The 20,609-nt window shown below is 36.8% G+C and overlaps 2 protein-coding genes across 4 annotated transcripts; both read left to right on the forward strand.

Moving 5' to 3' along the window:
• Positions 1-3,826: 3,826 nt before the first annotated feature.
• On the forward strand, positions 3,827-7,365 carry LOC143622233 (uncharacterized). The gene is made up of 14 exons (XM_077093432.1): positions 3,827-3,962; positions 4,606-4,903; positions 4,995-5,045; positions 5,128-5,167; positions 5,259-5,302; positions 5,378-5,730; positions 5,802-5,913; positions 5,995-6,119; positions 6,251-6,636; positions 6,710-6,752; positions 6,829-6,871; positions 6,948-7,080; positions 7,168-7,260; positions 7,357-7,365. The coding sequence occupies exons 1-14, from the start codon at positions 3,827-3,829 to the stop codon at positions 7,363-7,365; spliced, it is 1,866 nt and encodes a 621-aa protein (XP_076949547.1).
• A 3,002-nt stretch (positions 7,366-10,367) lies between these two features.
• Positions 10,368-13,408, forward strand: LOC143622313 (uncharacterized). 3 transcript variants are annotated; one of them, XR_013151677.1, is made up of 12 exons: positions 10,368-10,782; positions 10,873-10,948; positions 11,039-11,244; positions 11,328-11,414; positions 11,496-11,588; positions 11,711-11,865; positions 11,959-12,043; positions 12,125-12,211; positions 12,296-12,415; positions 12,489-12,590; positions 12,673-12,896; positions 12,982-13,408. XR_013151677.1 is itself a non-coding variant. In XM_077093503.1 (11 exons), exons 1-11 carry the CDS (start codon positions 10,459-10,461, stop codon positions 12,838-12,840), a joined length of 1,503 nt encoding a protein of 500 aa, XP_076949618.1. In that variant the 5' UTR covers positions 10,368-10,458; the 3' UTR covers positions 12,841-12,962. The 3 variants fall into 3 exon arrangements, 1 of the variants encoding a protein (XP_076949618.1); XR_013151678.1 differs by having other exon boundaries at positions 12,673-12,891; XM_077093503.1 differs by lacking the exon at positions 12,982-13,408 and having other exon boundaries at positions 12,673-12,962.
• The last annotated feature ends 7,201 nt before the right edge of the window (positions 13,409-20,609 follow it).

The following is a 20,609-nucleotide window of genomic DNA, read 5'->3' on the forward strand; positions in this document are numbered from 1 at the left end:
GTGAATGTTATCAAGTCTTTTCATCCGCTCTGTATATTATAAGTGTATTAGCCTATTAGGCATGTGATACAGGTTCGAACATTCACGCACTAATTGATCCCAAATAACACTACCTCCGTCCCATTAAAAGTGTCATAGTTTGAAAAACACAATGTTTAAGGTATATTGAATGATTATTTTTTTGTTTATCAAATGACAATAATGCCCTTAGAAATTGGGTCACCAAAATTATTTATTAATGCTAGTTGTGTTTGTTTAAGGGTAAACTTGAAAATTGGCTAATAAAATTTGAAAGTGAACATTTGTAATTGGACAAATAAAATAGGAAACATGAACACTTTTAATAAGACGAAGGGAGTACAATTCTTTAATACGTTGAAAAAAACTCTTGATTATGTAAATAAAATTATTCAAATATTTTCCCCAATTAATAGTTTAATAAGCCCATATTTTTGGGTTTGCCAAATTTGAATAATTTGATTCGTCTTTTCATTACAACTCGTTTGACATTCATTACCTTATTAAGAAACATCTCTGATACTTGTAGCCCATGCGAAGGAAGCAATAATCAAATGACTCGAAATCAATGTTGTAGAAATAGAATCTTGAAATCGATCAAATAATTGCAAAAACTTGACAAACTTTGACTTTATTTGATCTACCCAATCACCAATCTCTTGAAAATTCCAAAATACCCATGTTACCAGCAAAATCTCGCAATATATCAAGGTTATCGTACAAGATGCCACACGAGGAAAGTTGTCGCACTGAGATTTATTGCAAAATGTAGAAAGTTATCGCATCTAACGCACATCATAATTATCCTATCCAGAAAGTTATCGCTTAGAAGAAAGTTGTCGCTAACATAAATTATCACTAATTAGCTTATTAAGCGATAACTTACAAATTAGTTAAAGTATATTAACGAATACACCCACTTTCAAATTAAACACCGTAATCTTCACTTTAAACATGTTGAGCACCCAAACCTCTATTAACGAATACACCCACTATTCATCATAAATCTTCATAAAAACACCAAATTATCAAAATAACTTCACAAAATCTTCATCGAATCCTCATATCTTTATCAAAAAGTTCAAAAAACTTCAACAAATTAACGTCTTAGTCGGATAACAATGGAACTAGAATTTGAAAATCAAGAGCAATCATGAATCAAACGACTGTTAAACACGATTTGATCCATAACTAACTCTGATACAAAATTGTAGAGCCTGAATATGAATATAAATCGCACTTGAAATTAAAAACCGAGGTGGATATGACAAGTGAAATCAAACAAACACACAAATAAAAGATTAAAGATGCATAACCCTGTGTAATGATTCTATAGAATAACCGAATGTTTAAAATATAGTGAAGGAGGATACTTATATTCTATTAAGCCAATTCCCAACCAGGGCGAGCTCCTATTGGGTGGCTGATTTCGCGACAAACACACACACACACATGATATGAACAATAAAGGCCATATTTATACTAAGTTTTCACATTAACACAAGGTTCTCGCGTCTAATATAGTTCTTGCATGCCATAAGCAGTCTTGAAGTTATCGCTTCTTATAAGTAGTCGTTTAGCCCTTAGTGATAACTTCAAGTAATCGCTTAACGATCATAACCTTTTAAGTTGTCGTCCTTTGATGTTATAAATCACCTTTAGCTAGCCGTTGCATGTTACAAATACTTATTGTTACTTTATTATTAAAAATACATATTTTTAGTATTATGCTCAAAGCTTTAATATTTTGAAGGTTTGAAAAGTATAAATTATTTGATTTATTTAAAGTTTCACTATTTAAGTCTTTTACTATACACGCAAGAACATAATCCATCAATATATATCACATGAATACAACTCATTACATGTAATAATATTACACGTTATGAGTTAGATGATACAATATATTTGACGTAGTTTTGTTTGTAACACGTATTAAAACTACTACTCTTTATATAATTTGTTTTATATATCTCGCCAATACCCTTTTTTTCACCAACAATTTTATATAATATGTAATTCACCATAAAAGTCCTTCATTTTAAGGTTACATGTATGTTTTTATCAACGTTTGAAACAACTCCAATACCCGAGTGAGCATTACTGAGACGGGTTGTCAATCGTTTATACTGATTTTAACGCTTCAGGCCTGAATCACCCAAGAACGCCATTTAAAGAAAATTCATCACTATGAGAAATCTGATTTAACCAGGCTTCGAACCTAAGATTATAGGATCTCAAACTATCACCCCCAATAGATGATCAATGCCTGTCTAATGTTACATACATGTCAAGACTATGTTTTAAAAGAGACACAAAAATAAATATTTGTATGTAATAATCTTTTTAAATATTATCCTTTAGAAATTTATGCACCGTAATTTCCACCGTGGAACAAGGCGAAATACACCCGTATTTATATGTGGGAATTTTATTTTGTAATTTTTTTTAACTTTCACCAAAATTGAATAACGCATTTGTTATAAATATAGTTTGTGAGTTAAAGTTTATGGTACACAAATATCATGTGATAGTTATTTACTTTTTTTCCTTTATCAATTTGATGATGAATCTTAAAGTTTATGCGTACTACCTTTTTTCCCTTTGGTTTATTCGAAATCCATAAGAGTTCTATTTATATGATCTCATCATTAATAGGTGAAATATCGAGGGGTCCTATAAGTTTTTTGTTTTGTTTTGTTTTTTTGTGTGTGTATTTGTGTGGTGTGAAATGATAAATTTTTAATGCTAATGATATTAGTAGGAATGTTTATAAAACCATTGAAACTAGTTAAAACCAGGTTATGATTAATGCAGATCGGTTTATGATTTTCAAACTGGGTTTATTGTCCGGTTTATAGTTTGTAACTGATCGAACCAAACCAGTGAATATATAAAAAACTTACAAAAAAATTACTTGTTTTAATCCTTAGGTTTAATAAATATAATAAAATGTTTTTTTATGTCGGTAAATCTAACAACTATTTTAATTACAATACACATATATTATTAATATAATCAATTATGCTCTAGGTTTTACTTCACATTTTTCACATGACCCCGTTAATCTTAATATAAAAAATCAGTCCATTTTAAGTTTTATTCATTTACTAGACTTCCGAACATTTAATGGTACGATTTCCTTATTAATAAAATCCAACCGAAAGCCAACCTGCTTCAGCCAACTCAATTTAGTTTAAGTTAATACCATAGTTACCCGTTTAACATAGATATCATATCAAACCAAACCGTTAGTACATTACTTCGAATAATTTATAAATATTTTTGAATAATTTAGAAAACTTTTACAGTATAACATTACCAAGTACCAATGGACATTTAATCCAATGATATCTTGTTGTGTAATAAGTGCATTTTCTCTCTTCTTTTCAAATCCGGTAGAAGATAAAGTTAGGGGAATTTAAGACTTATTTATTAACCGTTAAAAAAAACAAAAAAATTATATGACATTAATGCAAAGCATTACAAAAATTAATGTATATCATTTATGTTGTCTAACTATTGATAGCAAATTCAAGCATTCACACTCACACATAGACGCTAATGAAATATGACATGTTAAGGAATTAATTAATCATTTTTCATTTCATTTGACTTTAAAGAGAAACTTGTCTGAGACTCAAAAACCACCACCCCGACCGTTTTCTTCTTCTTCTTCTTCGTCTTCTTCTTCTAAACGTTATTATCGTACACCTGAGTCACAGTTACATCTTTTACATATATATATATATATATATATATATATATATATTCACAGTTAGTTGTACACACACATCCAAGGGTTAAAATGAGGACAGATACTAGACATGAGTTGTTGATTGCAAAGGAAACGGTCGATCTGAGGAAAGTTTGGGTGGCTGCGCACTTTCCAAAACGTCTGTCCAAGAAAATCGTTGAAGAGACGGACATATGCTCCTCCGTTGGTCAGTTTTATGCACTAATAATATTACGGACGAGTAACCCGTCTGATGATTGAACTTAATTTTACTGGGTTTGGTTTCTGATTAGTGTCTGCTTGAGTCTGAGTCGGTGAATGTTGTTCTTGTGGACGATGATGACTCATTTGATGTCGTTTTGTCGTTTCTTGTATTTGCTGCCTTTCATTTAATCATTTTTAATAATAATTTTTATACAAATTTCCGGGAAATGTGAGTATTATAATAATATATTTAATGAAAAAGTTTATGTTGATGTTCATTGTGTATTCATAACCTAGGTTTTTTTTTTTTTTTTTTTTTTTTTTTTGTGGTTTGGGTATTTTGGGAGGGGTTGGTAACAGAACATATCTTCATCATTAAATATGTTGTATAAATTGTACAGTTGTACTTTTGGCTACTCAGGGTTGTAAATATGTTGTATAACTTGTTTGCACCATGAAGCTTTATGTTATGTTATGTTATCAAGATTATCTAGGAAATAAATTGTAGAATGATGATGATATGTTGATTTGTGTTGCAACTTGTTTAAAAGTGATTTTCCTAAAAGAAACATGAAAGAAGTAATATCCATTGTACTTCAATTTGTTGCTTCTAATTTAGTTCTTGTTTTGTGGTGTGTTTTATTCAGATGAAATATTGGACGAAAAATTTCCTGTTGTGACTTATAGAGTGCTTGGCTGTTATGTAATCGGGCTGACGAGGATATACGCCATGAAAGTTGACTATTTGTTTGATGACTGCAATCGTAGGCGGAGCAAAATAGAGTTATCTTCTGAGGGGAGGAAAAAGGTCGGTGCTAATTATGGTGGTACGCGTAGTTGTACTTTTGTTGAATCTATACGTGCACAATGCGGTTCACTCAGCCTACCGGACTGTTTTGATCTTGATTCATATGATCTAGACATTGTGCTAGATGATACCAGCAAGTAAGTCTATTTTATTGATTGTTTTCGTTTTACATTATCATCATAATTATATATTATTAACCGTTATGTGTTTGTTTCTCTGATATTACAGTGACCATGTAAAGCCACATTTAGAACTGGTGCTTAAAGGTAAAGCTTTTAGGTGTACATGTTTTTATTGTGTAATAGTATAATTTACATGATCTTTTAACCTAATCATATGATTCTTCTCATACATTATATACGTGGGAAGATCAGCGAAGGGTGTGTCACGCGTTGGGAAAGGTACATAAATTTTCTCCATGGAAGCATAAATTATTTATTTGGCAAGTCTTTTTAGCTTATTGAAAATAAATGTTGTAATTTTATTTAACAGGAACACGCGTCGGCTTCTACTTCAACTTCTGCCATGCCCACAGAGTATGTAATTAGTAATTTATTAGTATGTAATTAATATATATACTTGCACTCAAGTTATTTGTTATATCATTACAGTGTTGAACTAGACGCAAGTGTGGAGAAATTTATGCATAGATTTGTCCTAGAAGAGCGTTTAGACCCAATGGTACTAAGTGTCAGTGATGATGAATTGATTCTCGATTCGGCACCGTTAATTCAACAAGAACCCGAACCCGAATTGAATAATAACATAGAACCTTCTATGATCTCAGAAGGTGTAGCAAGTTTTGATAATCAGTCTGGTGATGAAGAGGGTACAACAACTGAGCCGACAGTGGTGTCAGAAATGGCATCACTTGACAACTTAATACTTGAACCAACTCCCGTCAAAGGTCAACTGTCGGTTGCGGTTGATGTGACTCCCATGTCAATGGCTCCCGTTGTTACAGGTAACATGTAAATAGATTTGACCTATTGTTTTTAACGGGCTTTTAATTATGGAAATGTTAATTCAATGCAGGTAAGCGTAAACAAAGATCCGTGGCTGTTAGTACCCCTGCTTCGAGAACAGATCTTCGGGCACCACGGACACGCAAATGCGTTTACAACTACGCTTTGATGTTTCCTGACGAGTGAGTTCATCATGAGCATACCCTGATTTATTTTATTGTATTTTTTATGAACCCTAAATGGTATTCTGTTCAATCTGGCAGGGTGTATAGGACACGGGCTTCCGATGAAAGTTATCCGGTACGCAAAAGGCGAACCCGAACTGCTGCTATAGAAAGAAAAGACAAACGCGCGTCTACTGATCGTTTCATGCAGCCAGAATTTTCTAGTAAGATTTCCTTCTTTGTTAGTTATTCTGTTATTAAATTTAACAAACTAAAACAATTCATTTAATAATTTCTGCTTCGTTTTTAGTAAATTTGCTGCCTCGTATTTTAACAATCTTTGTACCTTTTCCAGGTTTTCAAGCAGATCTTAGCTCGGCAAGTTCCGCAAGCGTGCAGGTGGTGGCAGAACAAGTTGAAGAAACGGCGGGCCCTACAACATCAAAAGGCGATGAACCAAAGCAAGTGGTGGTAGAAGATGTTGAGGCGGCAGTGGGCCCCACAATGTCAAAAAACAATGAAGTGGGACCGCTTAATGTGCATATGGTGTCTGAGGAAACAGAAGCTGAAGGAATCGCTCCTCTAACGCCTGCAACCCAGTCAGCATTATGGAGGTTTGATGAAGCCTGCTGTGAGACATCCATGGTCAGCGAAATGGGACCCACAAGTTCATGTGAAAGTCAAGAGAGAATGATGTCTCCAATCAGGGATGGAGGTTTGGATGAGATACAAACGGCCGAGGTAATCTATTTGTTACTTTGTTAATCGTGTTATGTACAAATGTTCTGATATAATTATTGTTGTATCTAAACAGTCTCAGGGGCCGACTACTTTGGGAGAGGAAAATCAAGATAATGGTAACAAAGTTGGATGTTTTCCTACTTTTTGCAACTTTATTTCTGTATAAATCCTAATGTTTTCCTTTTTTGACAGTGACTTCAGTTCTCGTTGCAGAAAAGTTGTCGGCTGCCACAAAGTAAGTTTGATAACATTTTAACGTTATTTTGCTTAGAATTCATCTTCAAATGTGTATTAAGATTTACCCTATACAGAAGCGTTGGCAGTTTCTTGCGCAGTAAGTTTGTGCACAGCAAAGAAAAAGGGGAAGAGGAAGCTGTAAACTTATCCGGGATTTTGAAGCACAAGACAAAAAAAGAAAGTGCAATGTTATTTTATCAGATTCTTGTAAGCCCCTAACCACAACAAAATCTAAACATTTTTACTTACATTGAGACTAATATATACCTTTTTTATTCAATAAAAATCAAATAGGTGCTAAAATCAGGTGGATACGTTGACGTAAAACAAGAAAAACCGTACGATGAGATCTGCTTGAAGCAGACCGAAAAAATGACGTCGGCGTTTGTATAAAAAGATTATACTGGGAAAAGTTGATCTATAGTTGGTCGGTTGGTGTTTGAACCTTTTAGATCTTTGTTTATTTATGGTATGAACTTATAGTTAGCTTAGATCCGGACTTAAATTATCTGGTTTTCGGGTTTTAGTTTTGACTAGTCTTTCTGGTTGAACAATGCAAAATTGATGTTCTTTCCTTTACTTGTTTCTGCTTCTCTCTTTCTGGTTCATTGTGGTTTTGTTATTTGGTGCTTTGTCTGGTGATTAATAGAGCTTAGATGGTGAGGTCTTACTCAAATTTTGTTTGAACATCCTACTTGACAATCTCGACATCCCGGTCGTGATGGTAACTGAATGCCAATGCCAAAATGGTTTTGAGTCGGGCACGAGAAGCAACATTGTTCTTAACTTATAGTGACAGGAGACCAGATGGAAAGAAGAAGGTCGATGTGATACAAAGGGAACCGTTCCGTTGGCCAAGTATAAAAAATCGACACCTAATGATGGGAAATCACCCTCCTGCTACCAGAAATTGTAAACATTTTACATATAAATGCCATGCATGTTTTCCTCTTAACAAAAATATAAGTTGGATCCCTTAGGCTACAATATTGTTATAACAAAATATTTATTACCATTGTTGAAAGTTAGAAAAGAACCCTTTGAAAGCTGATATAACCGATGTTTTTTGTTGGTGTACGACTGTACGCAATGGTGGGAGCATTGAAATTGGAGGTTGATCATTCACCGTCGACCTAATTCCAGTAACCATCCTTGTTGACTTAATTCCAGTAACCTTCCTTCCAATGGTTATGGTGAATTAGAAGTTATTGTATTCGTGAAATGTTCCATATATGAGTCTTAAAAGTGTAACTATTGAAATTATCCTTATTCAGAAGCAACTTACATGGAAATTTTTAGACTCGTGTATAATGTGTTATAAACAAAAACTTGTTTAATAACAAATGACATTGTTACTACAAGGATCCATCTAGATTCTATCGGCATGGTCACGACAGGTGAGAAGATTTTCCATCTTGTGAGCTCGTCTGAAGGGGCCGGTCTATGACAGAGGCTACATGCAGGATCACTCTCAGTTGCTCAAGTCAGCCCATGATTCATCATAATCAACATAATATGAATATGAATGCATATGCATTAATAGAAGGCAGCAGCAGAGAGTTATATAAAGAACATATATGGGCTAGGATGCTTATTGGTCATTTGATCACCATGTGTTGGTTCAGGCTCATCACTTGTTAACATCGGATTCTTTTACGTTTGTCATATAGGATAGTTCATGACTTCATGTTAGCATGTGGGCTTCAATATAATCAGTATGTATTAATTGGGTTAACACGTCTTTGATAAATCCTAGCTAGGAATATCCCAAATAAATATATAAAGAGAAAAAATATATATTATTTTATCACGATATCAGATATTCCGTAATAGCGATTCAAGTAAATATAATGAACTTAAGGGTTTCCGTAACGTATTAATAAGCTATACCCTAGTTGGGGCTTGGGGGTTGTTTCATACCGTAAATAAACTCGGACACTCAAGAAATATGTTACCCTGTTGCATTGTATGTAGGGCTATAAATAAACCGAACGAACACGAACAAGGCATTGTTCATGTTCGTTTATTAGGAAATAATGTGTTCACAAACACTTACCGAACAAGATTTTATGTTCGTGTTCGTTCATTAAGGAAATGAATGTCTTCGCGAGCGGTTCATGAACACAAATGAAAACAAATAAAAATCGGTATAGCCTATAGATTGAGACCGATATATTCATCAATGTGAATAATGAAAGCCTGTAAACGAATCAAACGAACATGAACATTTAATCAAACAAATATTTATGTTCATGTTCGTTTATTTAAACAATGAACATTCGTGTTCGTTTATGTTTGTTTAAAATCTAAACGAACAAAGATAAATGAACATAAATGAACAAATGTAGGACACAAATTAACAAATATAAATCTTTAAGTAAATGATTTATCCATATAGTCTCTCCGTCCCATTTTAAATGTCATGAGACCCAAAACACACAAATTAAGAAATGTTTGATCATTTGATTTTATGAGCTGTAAAATGACAATAATGTCCTTTAAGTTATTATGGCTAAAAACCAATTTTCTTTCTTGGCTAAAAAATGAAACATCTAGTATATGTAATAGTAAGGGCACAATAGAAAATTGAATTTATATGTATAGAAATGAAATTTAAATTGAGACAACCAAAAGTGGAAAAATGGACATTTAAAATGAAACGGATGGAGTAATATTAATTATTTTTATTAATACATAAATAAATATAATTAAACAGACATAAACAAACGAACATAAACGAACGTTCATGAACATAAATGAATGAACGAAACATGTGTTCATGTTCGTTCGCTTATTAAATAAACGAAATTCCTGCTGAACGATTCACGAACAGTTTATCGAACGTCCGATTTTTTACAGGGCTAATCGTATGGCCAACCAGTTAATAATTTTTTTAGCTTAATTATTAATATTTCATAGAAACATCCAAACGATTTACAATGAAGTGGCAGATAAGCGGGCAACAAGTTGCGCCGCAACCCCCTTTTGGATAGCAAACCCAATCCGACTAAAAACAAAGTTTTGATTCTTATGGGCTGATACGTTACTATACACAACTTTCTGAACCCTATTCAAAAGGTCCACGACATCCGGAGCTAAGAAACCAAAAGTGTCAAAGGCGAAGGGGATAAACACGTGTTGATTCTCCAAACAAGCTCTCTCGTGTTTAGCAACCTTGCCCGATGCCGCCTTCAATGCTGCCTGGCCTGCTACAAATCCAGTGTCCCTAATCCCAACAAGAGGGGACACTCCTGTGAGGTCGACACAAGCGTGTTTTCCCCCTACCCACCCAAAAACAAGTATATCGGCCGGTTAATAAATAAAATAAAAATAAACGTGTGATTGTGTGAAGGACTAAATACGTAAATTAGTGATACTCCAATGTGAGAAATATATTTACATAATTTCCCTCCAATCGTGAACCACTCTTCCTTATCGCTCAGTCTTCTCCTCACAGTGAACCGAACGCCACCAACAAAAATATCCATTTCTTCACATTCACAATCCATGCTTCAATCTCAATCCAAACCCTAACCCTAATTCCCACCAATTCATTCAACCACATCCAATTCAGCAACATAACCAATGGACGTCTCGTATCTACAACTATCCAAATGCATCTTCAATTTCAATTTCAATTCAACCCTCTCTGTTCATCCTAGGGTTTCAATTTCACTCCCAAATAATAATGCTCTTCGTCGGTTTCGTGCTCGGAACATGTGTCTGGCCTCCACCTCCGACACACTTCTCTCCGGCAACTCCTCTCCCACACTTGGCAACCACGAAGATTTGAAATCATGGATGCATAACAACGGTTTACCGCCCTGTAAGGTAGTTCTTAAAGACAGGCAAGCCTATGATTCACGCCATCCTCCCATTCATTATGTCGCTGCAAGTCAGGATTTACAGGTTGATTATCCATTTTGACATACTTTTGGTTCAATTTAATTACTTGAATTAGGTTTTGTTTGATGATTATTATAATTTACTCAACTGTAGGCAGGCGATACCGCGTTTTGTGTTCCGAATTCGTTGGTTGTGACGCTCGAGAGAGTGCTCGGGAACGAGACTGTTGGTATGATGCGGTTCTGTTTTCGCTTATATGATTGTGCATATGCAAATGTAGATTGATCATATGACTGTGCTTTCTCTGTTTTGATTGCAGCTGAACTGTTAACCACATGCAAATTATCAGAGTTAGCTTGCCTTGCGTTGTATCTAATGTATGAGAAAAAACAAGGAAAAGAGTCTTTCTGGTACCCGTATATCAGAGAGCTTGATCGTCAGCGTGGTAGGGGACAGCTAGCTGTTGAGTCGCCACTCTTGTGGTCGGATTCTGAACTGGATTATCTGACTGGCAGTCCCGTTAAGGTATTTCTTCTTACTCATTATATCTAAAAGAAGCTTTTCACATAAACGGGCAAAAGATTGTAGCTTCCACCTATGTTTATTAGGATGAAGTTGTTGAAAGAGCAGAAGGCATCAGAAAAGAGTACAACGAGCTTGACACTGTTTGGTTTATGGCTGGATCTTTGTTTCAGGTGTTTTTCTTTGTCATTTTACTCATATTTGGTTGTAATGTTCTTTTTTAATATTTAATTTCAATTCTTTACATGGTGCAGCAATACCCGTTTGATATCCCTACAGAAGCCTTTTCATTTGAGATATTTAAACAAGCCTTTGTAGCAGTTCAATCTTGTGTCGTGCATTTACAGGTTTGTTCTACAATCTGATAACACTTGGTTGTCGTTAGCTTGTTTCTAATGTGTTTTATAGCTTTACAAATCTGTATATTTTCTTGCTTTAAATGTTAATTGGTCTGTAACTTAAAATTTAGAATGTGAGTTTGGCGCGAAGGTTTGCATTGGTTCCTCTTGGACCTCCTCTGTTGACCTACAGGAGCAACTGTAAGGCCATGTTGACCGCTGTAGATGGAGGTGTTCAATTGGTTGTTGACCGCCCATATCTAGCTGGACAGTCTATTGTAGTGTGGTATTATATTATTGATATCTGTTTTCTTTTGGATAACCTGTTCAGCTGTTTTGTAAGTGCATTGTTGATCTTTATTTTACAAATCATTTGCAGGTGTGGGCCACAACCTAATTCAAAGTTACTCATCAATTACGGTTTTGTTGATGAAGATAACCTTTATGATCGCGTGCTGGTTGAGGTTAAATTGAATTTCTCATATCTTCCGATTTCCATGCAATTTTATTATTTCATTAAATCTTTTTTCTGATCTTGGTTGCAGGCAGCATTGAATACGGAAGATCCTCAATATCAAGAGAAACGATTGGTTGCTCAAAGAAACGGAAGACTAACCATACAAACTTTTCAGGTTTAACTTATCTTACTTATACTTTTAATTAATAAATGCTGCAGGTGGTTGTTAGATATTAGATTAAATTTTATCTTTCATTAGGTTAAAGTGGGGAAGGAAAGAGAAACCGTTCTAGATATGCTTCCATATATGAGGTTAGGTTATGTTTCAGATCCTTTAGAGATGGAGACTGTTATATCTTCTCAGGGTCCAGTATGTCCGGTAAGTCTGTTATATTGTCGGTTTCAGATCTAAGTTCTCTATTGTTATTATTTTTCCGTGTTATGATATACAGGTAAGCCCGTGTATGGAGCATGCAGTTTTGGACCAACTAGCTACTTATTTCAGAGAAAGACTTGCAGGTTACCTAACTACTTTAAGTGAAGACGAAGCGTTGGTAATATTTTCTGTTTCTTGCAAGTTTGGATTGCTACTTGTGAATTCTAGCATTTAAGCAATGTGGTTTTTTTGGAATTCAGTTGGCAGAGTGTGATATAGATCCCAAGAAACGAGTTGCTACAAAGCTTCTGATGTGTGAGAAGAACATACTTAGCAGATGCTTGGAGGCAACTGTTGATCTGATAAATCAGTTACCAGATCTTTCTTTATCTCCATGCCCAGCTCCTTATGCACCTCTATTAAGATGAAATTGGATCTAAGATTTTGGTTCTATAAAACTTCATATGTTTTATGCAAAGGTCAGGTAAGCTATTTATTCATGTTTGTGTTTTGTTGCATACATTAAGTGGGGTGGTTTTTCATTTCCTTTTGTTACTATTCGTTTCCAGATTATCATGGAAAACATCAAATCTCCTGGTCATCGTTGATACCCTGTCCTGTTTGATTTGTTGTACAAACCAGAAAGTTTCAAGTCCTATACAGTTTATGGACTGAACATGCTTCTGATATATTTGAGCCTATTTGTTTCTTTTGAATAGCATAGTTACAAACTTAATACAAGTGATAAAACTATATCTGTGTACATGCTTCATAGAACGCATCATCAATACCTTACTCACCGGTAGGACTAGGTAAAACGTACATCCAAGGCAGGGAAAACATTGTTAGCGATGGCTGCCATCATCCTATAATGTCAGTATGTTATATTCAAGAAGATTGGTAATCGAAAGTCTTTCATAGCCGGTGCTTAATAAACCAATCAGAATCTAGTTTTAAAGGCTTTAGTCTATGTGTTGAAGCCCACAATAGATATAACCCAGCCATATTAGGACTGAAATTTGAAAGCTTATATGGGTATATTTAGTGACATCAAGCTATTTTGGATAATCGGGATTTATTTATAGATTGACACAAGTTAGGAGGTATTGAGTACACGATAGTTCATGTTTTTATTTTAGGCACAAATGAATCCGAGGGTTCAGGGGCAACATGCACGATGGATTTTTTTTTTTCTTTTTTTTTAATACATCAAAGATGCTTCATTGGCGACACAAGTGACTGGAAATAGGTAGCGAGTTGCTACTGATTGGTAACAAAGCTCAGTAGCAATATAGTCACTGAAGATTGTTAGTTAAAGAGCTCGGCAGTAACAAAGACTGACTGAAACTACTTAAGGATGAGAATCCAATTAGCCAAACAAATAGCTTGTGCTCCAAGAACAGAGGATTGTGTCAGTTGTAAGACATGTGCATAAGCATGTCCAACAGATTTCTTGCCGACTACTAACTGCCAACTAATACGTTGTGGTGGTTCCCCTCTATATAAAGGAATCGTTTGGTCTAGTTTTAACATCAAATTGATTGAATTTCGCATTTTATTTCATAAAAAGTAACTTTTTACTTTTTGGGAAAACACTTTGTCTTGTCTAATTATTGATTTCATGTATCCATGAAATTAATGACCAACATTCGGAGAGAGTCCAGTTTTGAAACCCCCCCCCCCACTATTTATTGAATTACAATATCCCAATCTCAGTGTGCCGATGAAACCATTTTGGTGGTCGATGGAGTTTAGCGTCTGATGAAAGACTAGCATGTGATGTCAAATTACACGTAACGATGAGTTTTGTGCCAAAAATAAATCGCCACAATGAGTTTAATAAAAAAATTATGCAGACACGATAGGTTTTTAACTAAAAGCATGAGGACGATGAAAGCATGCACCACGATGGTTTTAACGTACTTATGCGCTAGACATGCAACTTATTTGCTTTCTATTTAGACTATTTTATTAATATAATTAATTTTACTAATAATTAGTTTTTCTTTGATAACTTTTAGAATACAGTTTTACAAAATTTCTAATATACCGTTGAGACGTGCTTATTTTAATCTGCATACTGTCAGTTTTATTCAAAACCGATCCGTGTCAAATTTATATCGAAACATTCGAATAAATCTGACCCGGCTCGGTTTAGACTAATTTTTATGTTGGCACGTAGACAAAATTAAGAACGTCTTAACGGTATATTTGGAATTATGTAAAAACATTGTATTTAAAAGTTATTAAAGATAAACTAAATATTAGTGAATTAACTATACTAACAAAATATTCTAAATTAAAAAGAAACTTTGTATCTTAAAGTCATCGTGGCGATTATTTTGGAACAATTTAAGCGTGACGATTGAGTTTAGATGGGTTATTCATAGAATCCAACAAAAAGGAGGGTTAAAACTGGAATCTCTCTTCAGGGTTATTTTAAGAGTTTTTTAATACATTAATTTAAAAGTAATTACATGATTTAAAGAGTTATTCAGGACATCTTATTCTAAACCATATAGATGAAGTCACATGTAAGATGATGGACATGGATTCATGTCGTATTCTTTTGTGCATACGGCATGTGCAACATAAAATCGGTGCTATTTATGACTTGATCATGCCTTAACATTTGGAAAGGTATGAGGATTACGTTTGGAGCAATGTTTTCAGACCCGGCCCGGACGTTGATTCGGACGCCTTACCGGGTCAAAGGTCGGACCGATCCGGGAGAGCGGACCGGTGTTTGACCCGGATGACGGCATAAATAATTTAAATATATATATATATAATTCATATACATATAAAAAATAATAATAACAAACTTTAATGTTTATCTATGTTTTATACATTGTTTTTTAAATATATATGATATATGTTTGATCAATAGAGACATCAATGAAACTTGGTTGGTTGGTTGGTTCATGAGTAATTATTAAAGTTTATATCTTTGAAATGTCCCAAGTTCAAATCCTGGCATGCACATTTCATTTTGAATTTAATGAAAAAATTGGTTTTACCGGTTCACCCGCCGGGTCAACCGTCCACCCGCAAAACCGACCAGGTTTTTCAAAACGGTCCAAATACACTGACCTGACCCGGTATAGAGACCGGGTCCCGGTCCGACCGGTCAAGCCGGGTTTCAAAACACTGATTACACTGGTTTGGAGCAATCATTTGTTTTCAAAGCTCTCATATCAAACAAAAATATTAACATGGCTAATGAATAATTAAAAGCCAAAGGCCATGGCTGGCGAGAAGACAATGTTAAGGGGCCGGGAGAAAAAAAGGGCGTGAAATTTTCCTAATATTTTATTTAAGTAAAAGTGTAAAACAATCGTCTCATATTAATTTGACATTTGTCGATGATAATTATAAACCGTGCTACACGATTATGAGAACCAAATATGTAATTCCAAAAAATAGTTACCAAATCTGTAAATACGCCCACTACACTACAGGATTGTACGTGTATTCTGGTATATATTTGTAGTCTTTGGGTCGACTAGCAAAAATGGTATGGGTACCTACAAAGGGGAGAAGTGAGGGGGTGCAAAAGTTTAGAACCCGTGACCTCACCTGTACAGTGCAAAGAGGTTTTATTATCCATTATGTTCCTACTTTCGTCTTTATATTATAGATTTATAGATATAATAACTAAATATTCTTTTTATATATGCAAAATGAGTGAAATATTTTTTGGCCTCTCAAAATTTTGAACCATGCGCCGTGGCACCTTTGATTTCACACATACCCAAGGGCAGCGCAATTGTTGATTGATAGTGTTCTGCATTAGGTAAAAAGTCTATATTACATACATGTTAACAAAAATGCCTATATATAACGTTCACATATGTAACAATTTTGCTAGTAACTGACATTCATAGTTGGTCTCTTTTATGGCATTAATCCATGAAAACTTAGTAGTTCTAGCTTTATTATCATAATCTTTTTATATAAAAAGTGATGATGATGATGTGACGGAAAATGCCCACCTTAAAAGACATTAGCCATTATACATGACCTAAATAAAAATACGTTACCTATTATCTCATCGGTGGATGAGAAAATGGAACTTAATAGACATCTATCTAGCTTTCCAGATATAGAAAATATTGCAATTTTAAAATATCGAATATGTCTAGTGATTAGAGTGTGCAATTGTCATAGAACTTGTGCGGTCATTGTTTATATTAATACATCTATCTAGCTTTCGTGGCCTAATCCTAGATTCCTAGTACAGTTTTAAGAGAAATCGTCTAATTAAGAAATCCTAGTCCCATTTTAATAGAAATCGTCTTATGTAACAGCAGCTCAAGGACAATATTAAGGAAGAAATCTTATTTGACGTCAGCCTAGTTAAACGATTCAAGTGGGTTTTCTAGACACCTTTCTCTTTAATGTTTTTGGGGCTGGTGTGCATACGTAATGTGTCAGGTACGTTAACAGTAAGTTAATAGTCAGTTATGTTTAAAGCTTCGAATCAGCCAGTCAGTTTATGGCCCCTTTGTATGGGCATCATGCTACGATCCCTTTGTACAGGCACTATGCTACGACCCCTTAGTACGTGTACCAGTTTGGCCCCTATGTATGAACATCAGTTTTCGCAATGTCTGCTATGCTTTATACATGTTTAGTTATGTAAGACTTCCATTGTGGTATTGTGTTAACTTTAAATTCGAAGTTTAAGAATGAGTTATGTCGAAGCATGAAATGAATCTGACCTGATCCATGACGATGTTTCCACGGATTTTCGAGATGAAACGAACCACGTCTTGATCTTCTTCTCCAGCTGCTTGAGACCTGCAATGGTTTTTCGGGGGTGTGGAGGTGACTGCTAAGAAATCCTAAGATCTCTTGTTTACAGACACAAAAAAGTGGTGGTGGCTCTTATTGAACATGACCCCTTTGATAAGGAGGTGGAGACCTCCTTATATAGAGAGTCTCATGGCCACCATCATGGTACCCTAATGGGCCTGGCCCAGTTAGGGTTACCTCCACAAAACCCCCTCAGCCCAATAACATTGTATTAGTCCATGTAATAAAATAAGCCAAACATAATAGATTTAGGGTCGTAGAACCGGGTTTTAGTACCATACCCCTACAAGCCCCCCAAGTCCAGCGTTGCTCCTGGGCGCGCAAGCGTCTAGGAGGAGTGCTGGACTTTATAAGGTGTGAGGCGGTTTTTTCCCTTTTCTTTGGCCTTGTCTTTATTGTCTTTTGAGTTTTGGGAGGTTTTCTTCATGATGGTGACATGTTGTAATAAAAGCCTGCGCGCGAGGCGACTCACAAGCTATGAGAATAATAAAGCTTGCGCGCGAGGCGACTTTCGAGCTATAGGAATAATATAGAGCCTGCGCGCGAGGCGTCTTACAAGCTATAAGAATAATTAAGCCTGCGCGCGAGGCGACTTACGGATCTATGAGAATAATGCAGCCTGCGCGCGTGGCGTCTTACGAGCTATAAGAATAATAAAACCTGCGCGCGAGGCGCCTTACGAGCTATAAGAATAATGACAGCTTGCGCGCGAGGCGTCTTATGAGCTGTATGAATAATAAAGCCTGCGCGTGAGGCGACTTACGGGCTGTAAGAATAATGAAGCTTGCGCGTGAGGCGGCTTACGAGCTATAATAATAGAGCTTGCGCGCGAGGCGTCTTACGAGCTAAAAGAATAATAACAGCTTGCGCGCGAGGCGTCTTATGAGCTGTATGAATAATAAAGCCTGCGCGTGAGGCGACTTACGGGCTGTAAGAATAATGAAGCTTGCGCGTGAGGCGGCTTACGAGCTATAATAATAGAGCTTGCGCGCGAGGCGTCTTACGAGCTAAAAGAATAATAACAGCTTGCGCGCGAGGCGTCTTATGAGCTGTATGAATAATAAAGCCTGCGCGTGAGGTGACTTACGGGCTGTAAGAATAATGAAGCTTGCGCGTGAGGCGGCTTACGAGCTATAATAATAGAGCTTGCGCGCGAGGCGTCTTACGAGCTAAAAGAATAATAACAGCTTGCGCGCGAGGCGTCTTATGAGCTGTATGAATAATAAAGCCTGCGCGTGAGGCGACTTACGGGCTGTAAGAATAATGAAGCTTGCGCGTGAGGCGGCTTACGAGCTATAATAATAGAGCTTGCGCGAGGCGTCTTACGAGCTAAAAGAATAATAACAGCTTGCGCGCGAGGCGTCTTATGAGCTGTATGAATAATAAAGCCTGCGCGTGAGGCGACTTACGGGCTGTAAGAATAATGAAGCTTGCGCGTGAGGCGGCTTACGAGCTATAATAATAGAGCTTGCGCGAGGCGTCTTACGAGCTAAAAGAATAATAACAGCTTGCGCGCGAGGCGTCTTATGAGCTGTATGAATAATAAAGCCTGCGCGTGAGGCGACTTACGGGCTATAAGAATAATGAAGCTTGCGCGTGAGGCGGCTTACGAGCTATAATAATAGAGCTTGCGCGCGAGGCGTCTTACGAGCTAAAAGAATAATAACAGCTTGCGCGCGAGGCGTCTTATGAGCTGTATGAATAATAAAGCCTACGCGTGAGGTGACTTACGGGCTGTAAGAATAATGAAGCTTGCGCGTGAGGCGGCTTACGAGCTATAATAATAGAGCTTGCGCGCGAGGCGTCTTACGAGCTAAAAGAATAATAACAGCTTGCGCGCGAGGCGTCTTATGAGCTGTATGAATAATAAAGCCTGCGCGTGAGGCGACTTACGGGCTGTAAGAATAATGAAGCTTGCGCGTGAGGCGGCTTACGAGCTATAATAATAGAGCTTGCGCGCGAGGCGTCTTACGAGCTAAAAGAATAATAACAGCTTGCGCGCGAGGCGTCTTATGAGCTGTATGAATAATAAAGCCTGCGCGTGAGGCGACTTACGAGCTATAAGAATAATAACAGCTTACGCGCGAGGCGGCTTACGAGCTGTAATAATAGTGGAGCTTGCGCGTGAGGCGGCTTACGAGCTACTTTATGTCCCACGCCACGTGCAGATGTTGCGTGCGCGTGCGCGTAGACTTTGGTTTTGTGTTATCCGCCACGCGCAGATGTTGCATGCGCGTGCGCGTAGACAGTGATATGTGTGAGCATGTGATGCGTAAGCATGTGTAATATGCATGAGCATATGTGGTGCATGAGCATGTGGTATGAGGATTCCCAACCCTTAAGTTTGGCGCGTGTCCATATGGGATATTATGAGGATTCCCAACCTTGAAGTTTGGCGCGTAGCCATATGGGATATTATGAGGATTCCCAACCTTTAAGTTTGGCGCGTAGCCATTTGGGATATTATGAGGATTCCCAACCTTTAAGTTTGGCGCGTGGCCATATGGGATATTATGAGGATTCCCAACCTTTGAGTTTGGCGCGTAGCCATATGGGATATTATGAGGATTCCCAACCTTTAAGTTTGGCGCGTAGCCATATGGGATATTATGAGGATTCCCAACCTTTAAGTTTGGCGCGTAGCCATATGGGATATTATGAGGATTCCCAACCTTTAAGTTTGGCGCGTAGCCATGTGGGATATTATGAGGATTCCCAACCTTTGAAGTTTGGCGCGTAGCCATATGGGATATTATGAGGATTCCCAACCTTTGAAGTTTGGCGCATAGCCATGTAGGATATTATAAGGATTCCCAACCTTTAAGTTTGGCACGAGGCCTGATGCGCGCATGCACGGCGATGGAGTGGTGACTCGTGAGTGCGCGTGCATGGCGGAGGTCTCTTGCGCAAAACCCAGATGGTGGTTTCCGCGGCGGCACATGCACGGCTGCAGAGTGAGAATCCGCGGGCGCGCGTACATGGCGGCGGAAGTCTGGTAATTTCTGGATCTGCAATTTTAGAGTCAGATCTGCAACTTTAGACCTAAAATCCAGGTCTGTAATCTAGACCTAGATCTGTGAATCAGACCTAGATAGATCTGAAGCTCGGAACAGATTTAAAACCATCACAGATCCGGAGACCTGATCATTCGAATCAGGCCGTTTCTTTTTGCACAGATCTGGAAGCCTCTTTTTAGATCTATGGATCTTTTTGAGCTTTAATAGAACAAGCCTTGAAGCCTTTTTCTGTAAACTTCCAGATCTGGGTTTTTCCTGGGAGAGATCCGACAGCCGAGATGAAGATCGAAGGGTAGTTCGTTGCCGTCCCACGGATGGCGCCAAAAGAATAATAACAGCTTGCGCGCGAGGCGTCTTATGAG

The sequence above is a fragment of the Bidens hawaiensis genome, unplaced genomic scaffold (assembly GCF_021521415.1).
Source record: "Bidens hawaiensis isolate Kalapana, Puna unplaced genomic scaffold, B.hawaiensis_p1.1 tig00003115_1, whole genome shotgun sequence".
NCBI lineage: Eukaryota > Viridiplantae > Streptophyta > Magnoliopsida > Asterales > Asteraceae > Bidens > Bidens hawaiensis.

Excerpts from the sequence above, each read along its gene's own strand:
- LOC143622233 (XM_077093432.1), top strand. The coding sequence starts at position 3,827 with ATGAGGACAGATACTAGACATGAGTTGTTGATTGCAAAGGAAACGGTC. Across the intron at positions 4,904-4,994 it reads GTGCTAGATGATACCAGCAA|TGACCATGTAAAGCCACATT; the intron begins GTAAGTCTATTT and ends CTGATATTACAG. Across the intron at positions 6,872-6,947 it reads AAGTTGTCGGCTGCCACAAA|AAGCGTTGGCAGTTTCTTGC; the intron begins GTAAGTTTGATA and ends TACCCTATACAG.
- LOC143622313 (XM_077093503.1), top strand. The coding sequence starts at position 10,459 with ATGGACGTCTCGTATCTACAACTATCCAAATGCATCTTCAATTTCAAT. Across the intron at positions 12,212-12,295 it reads TAACCATACAAACTTTTCAG|GTTAAAGTGGGGAAGGAAAG; the intron begins GTTTAACTTATC and ends ATCTTTCATTAG. Across the intron at positions 12,416-12,488 it reads CTCAGGGTCCAGTATGTCCG|GTAAGCCCGTGTATGGAGCA; the intron begins GTAAGTCTGTTA and ends TATGATATACAG.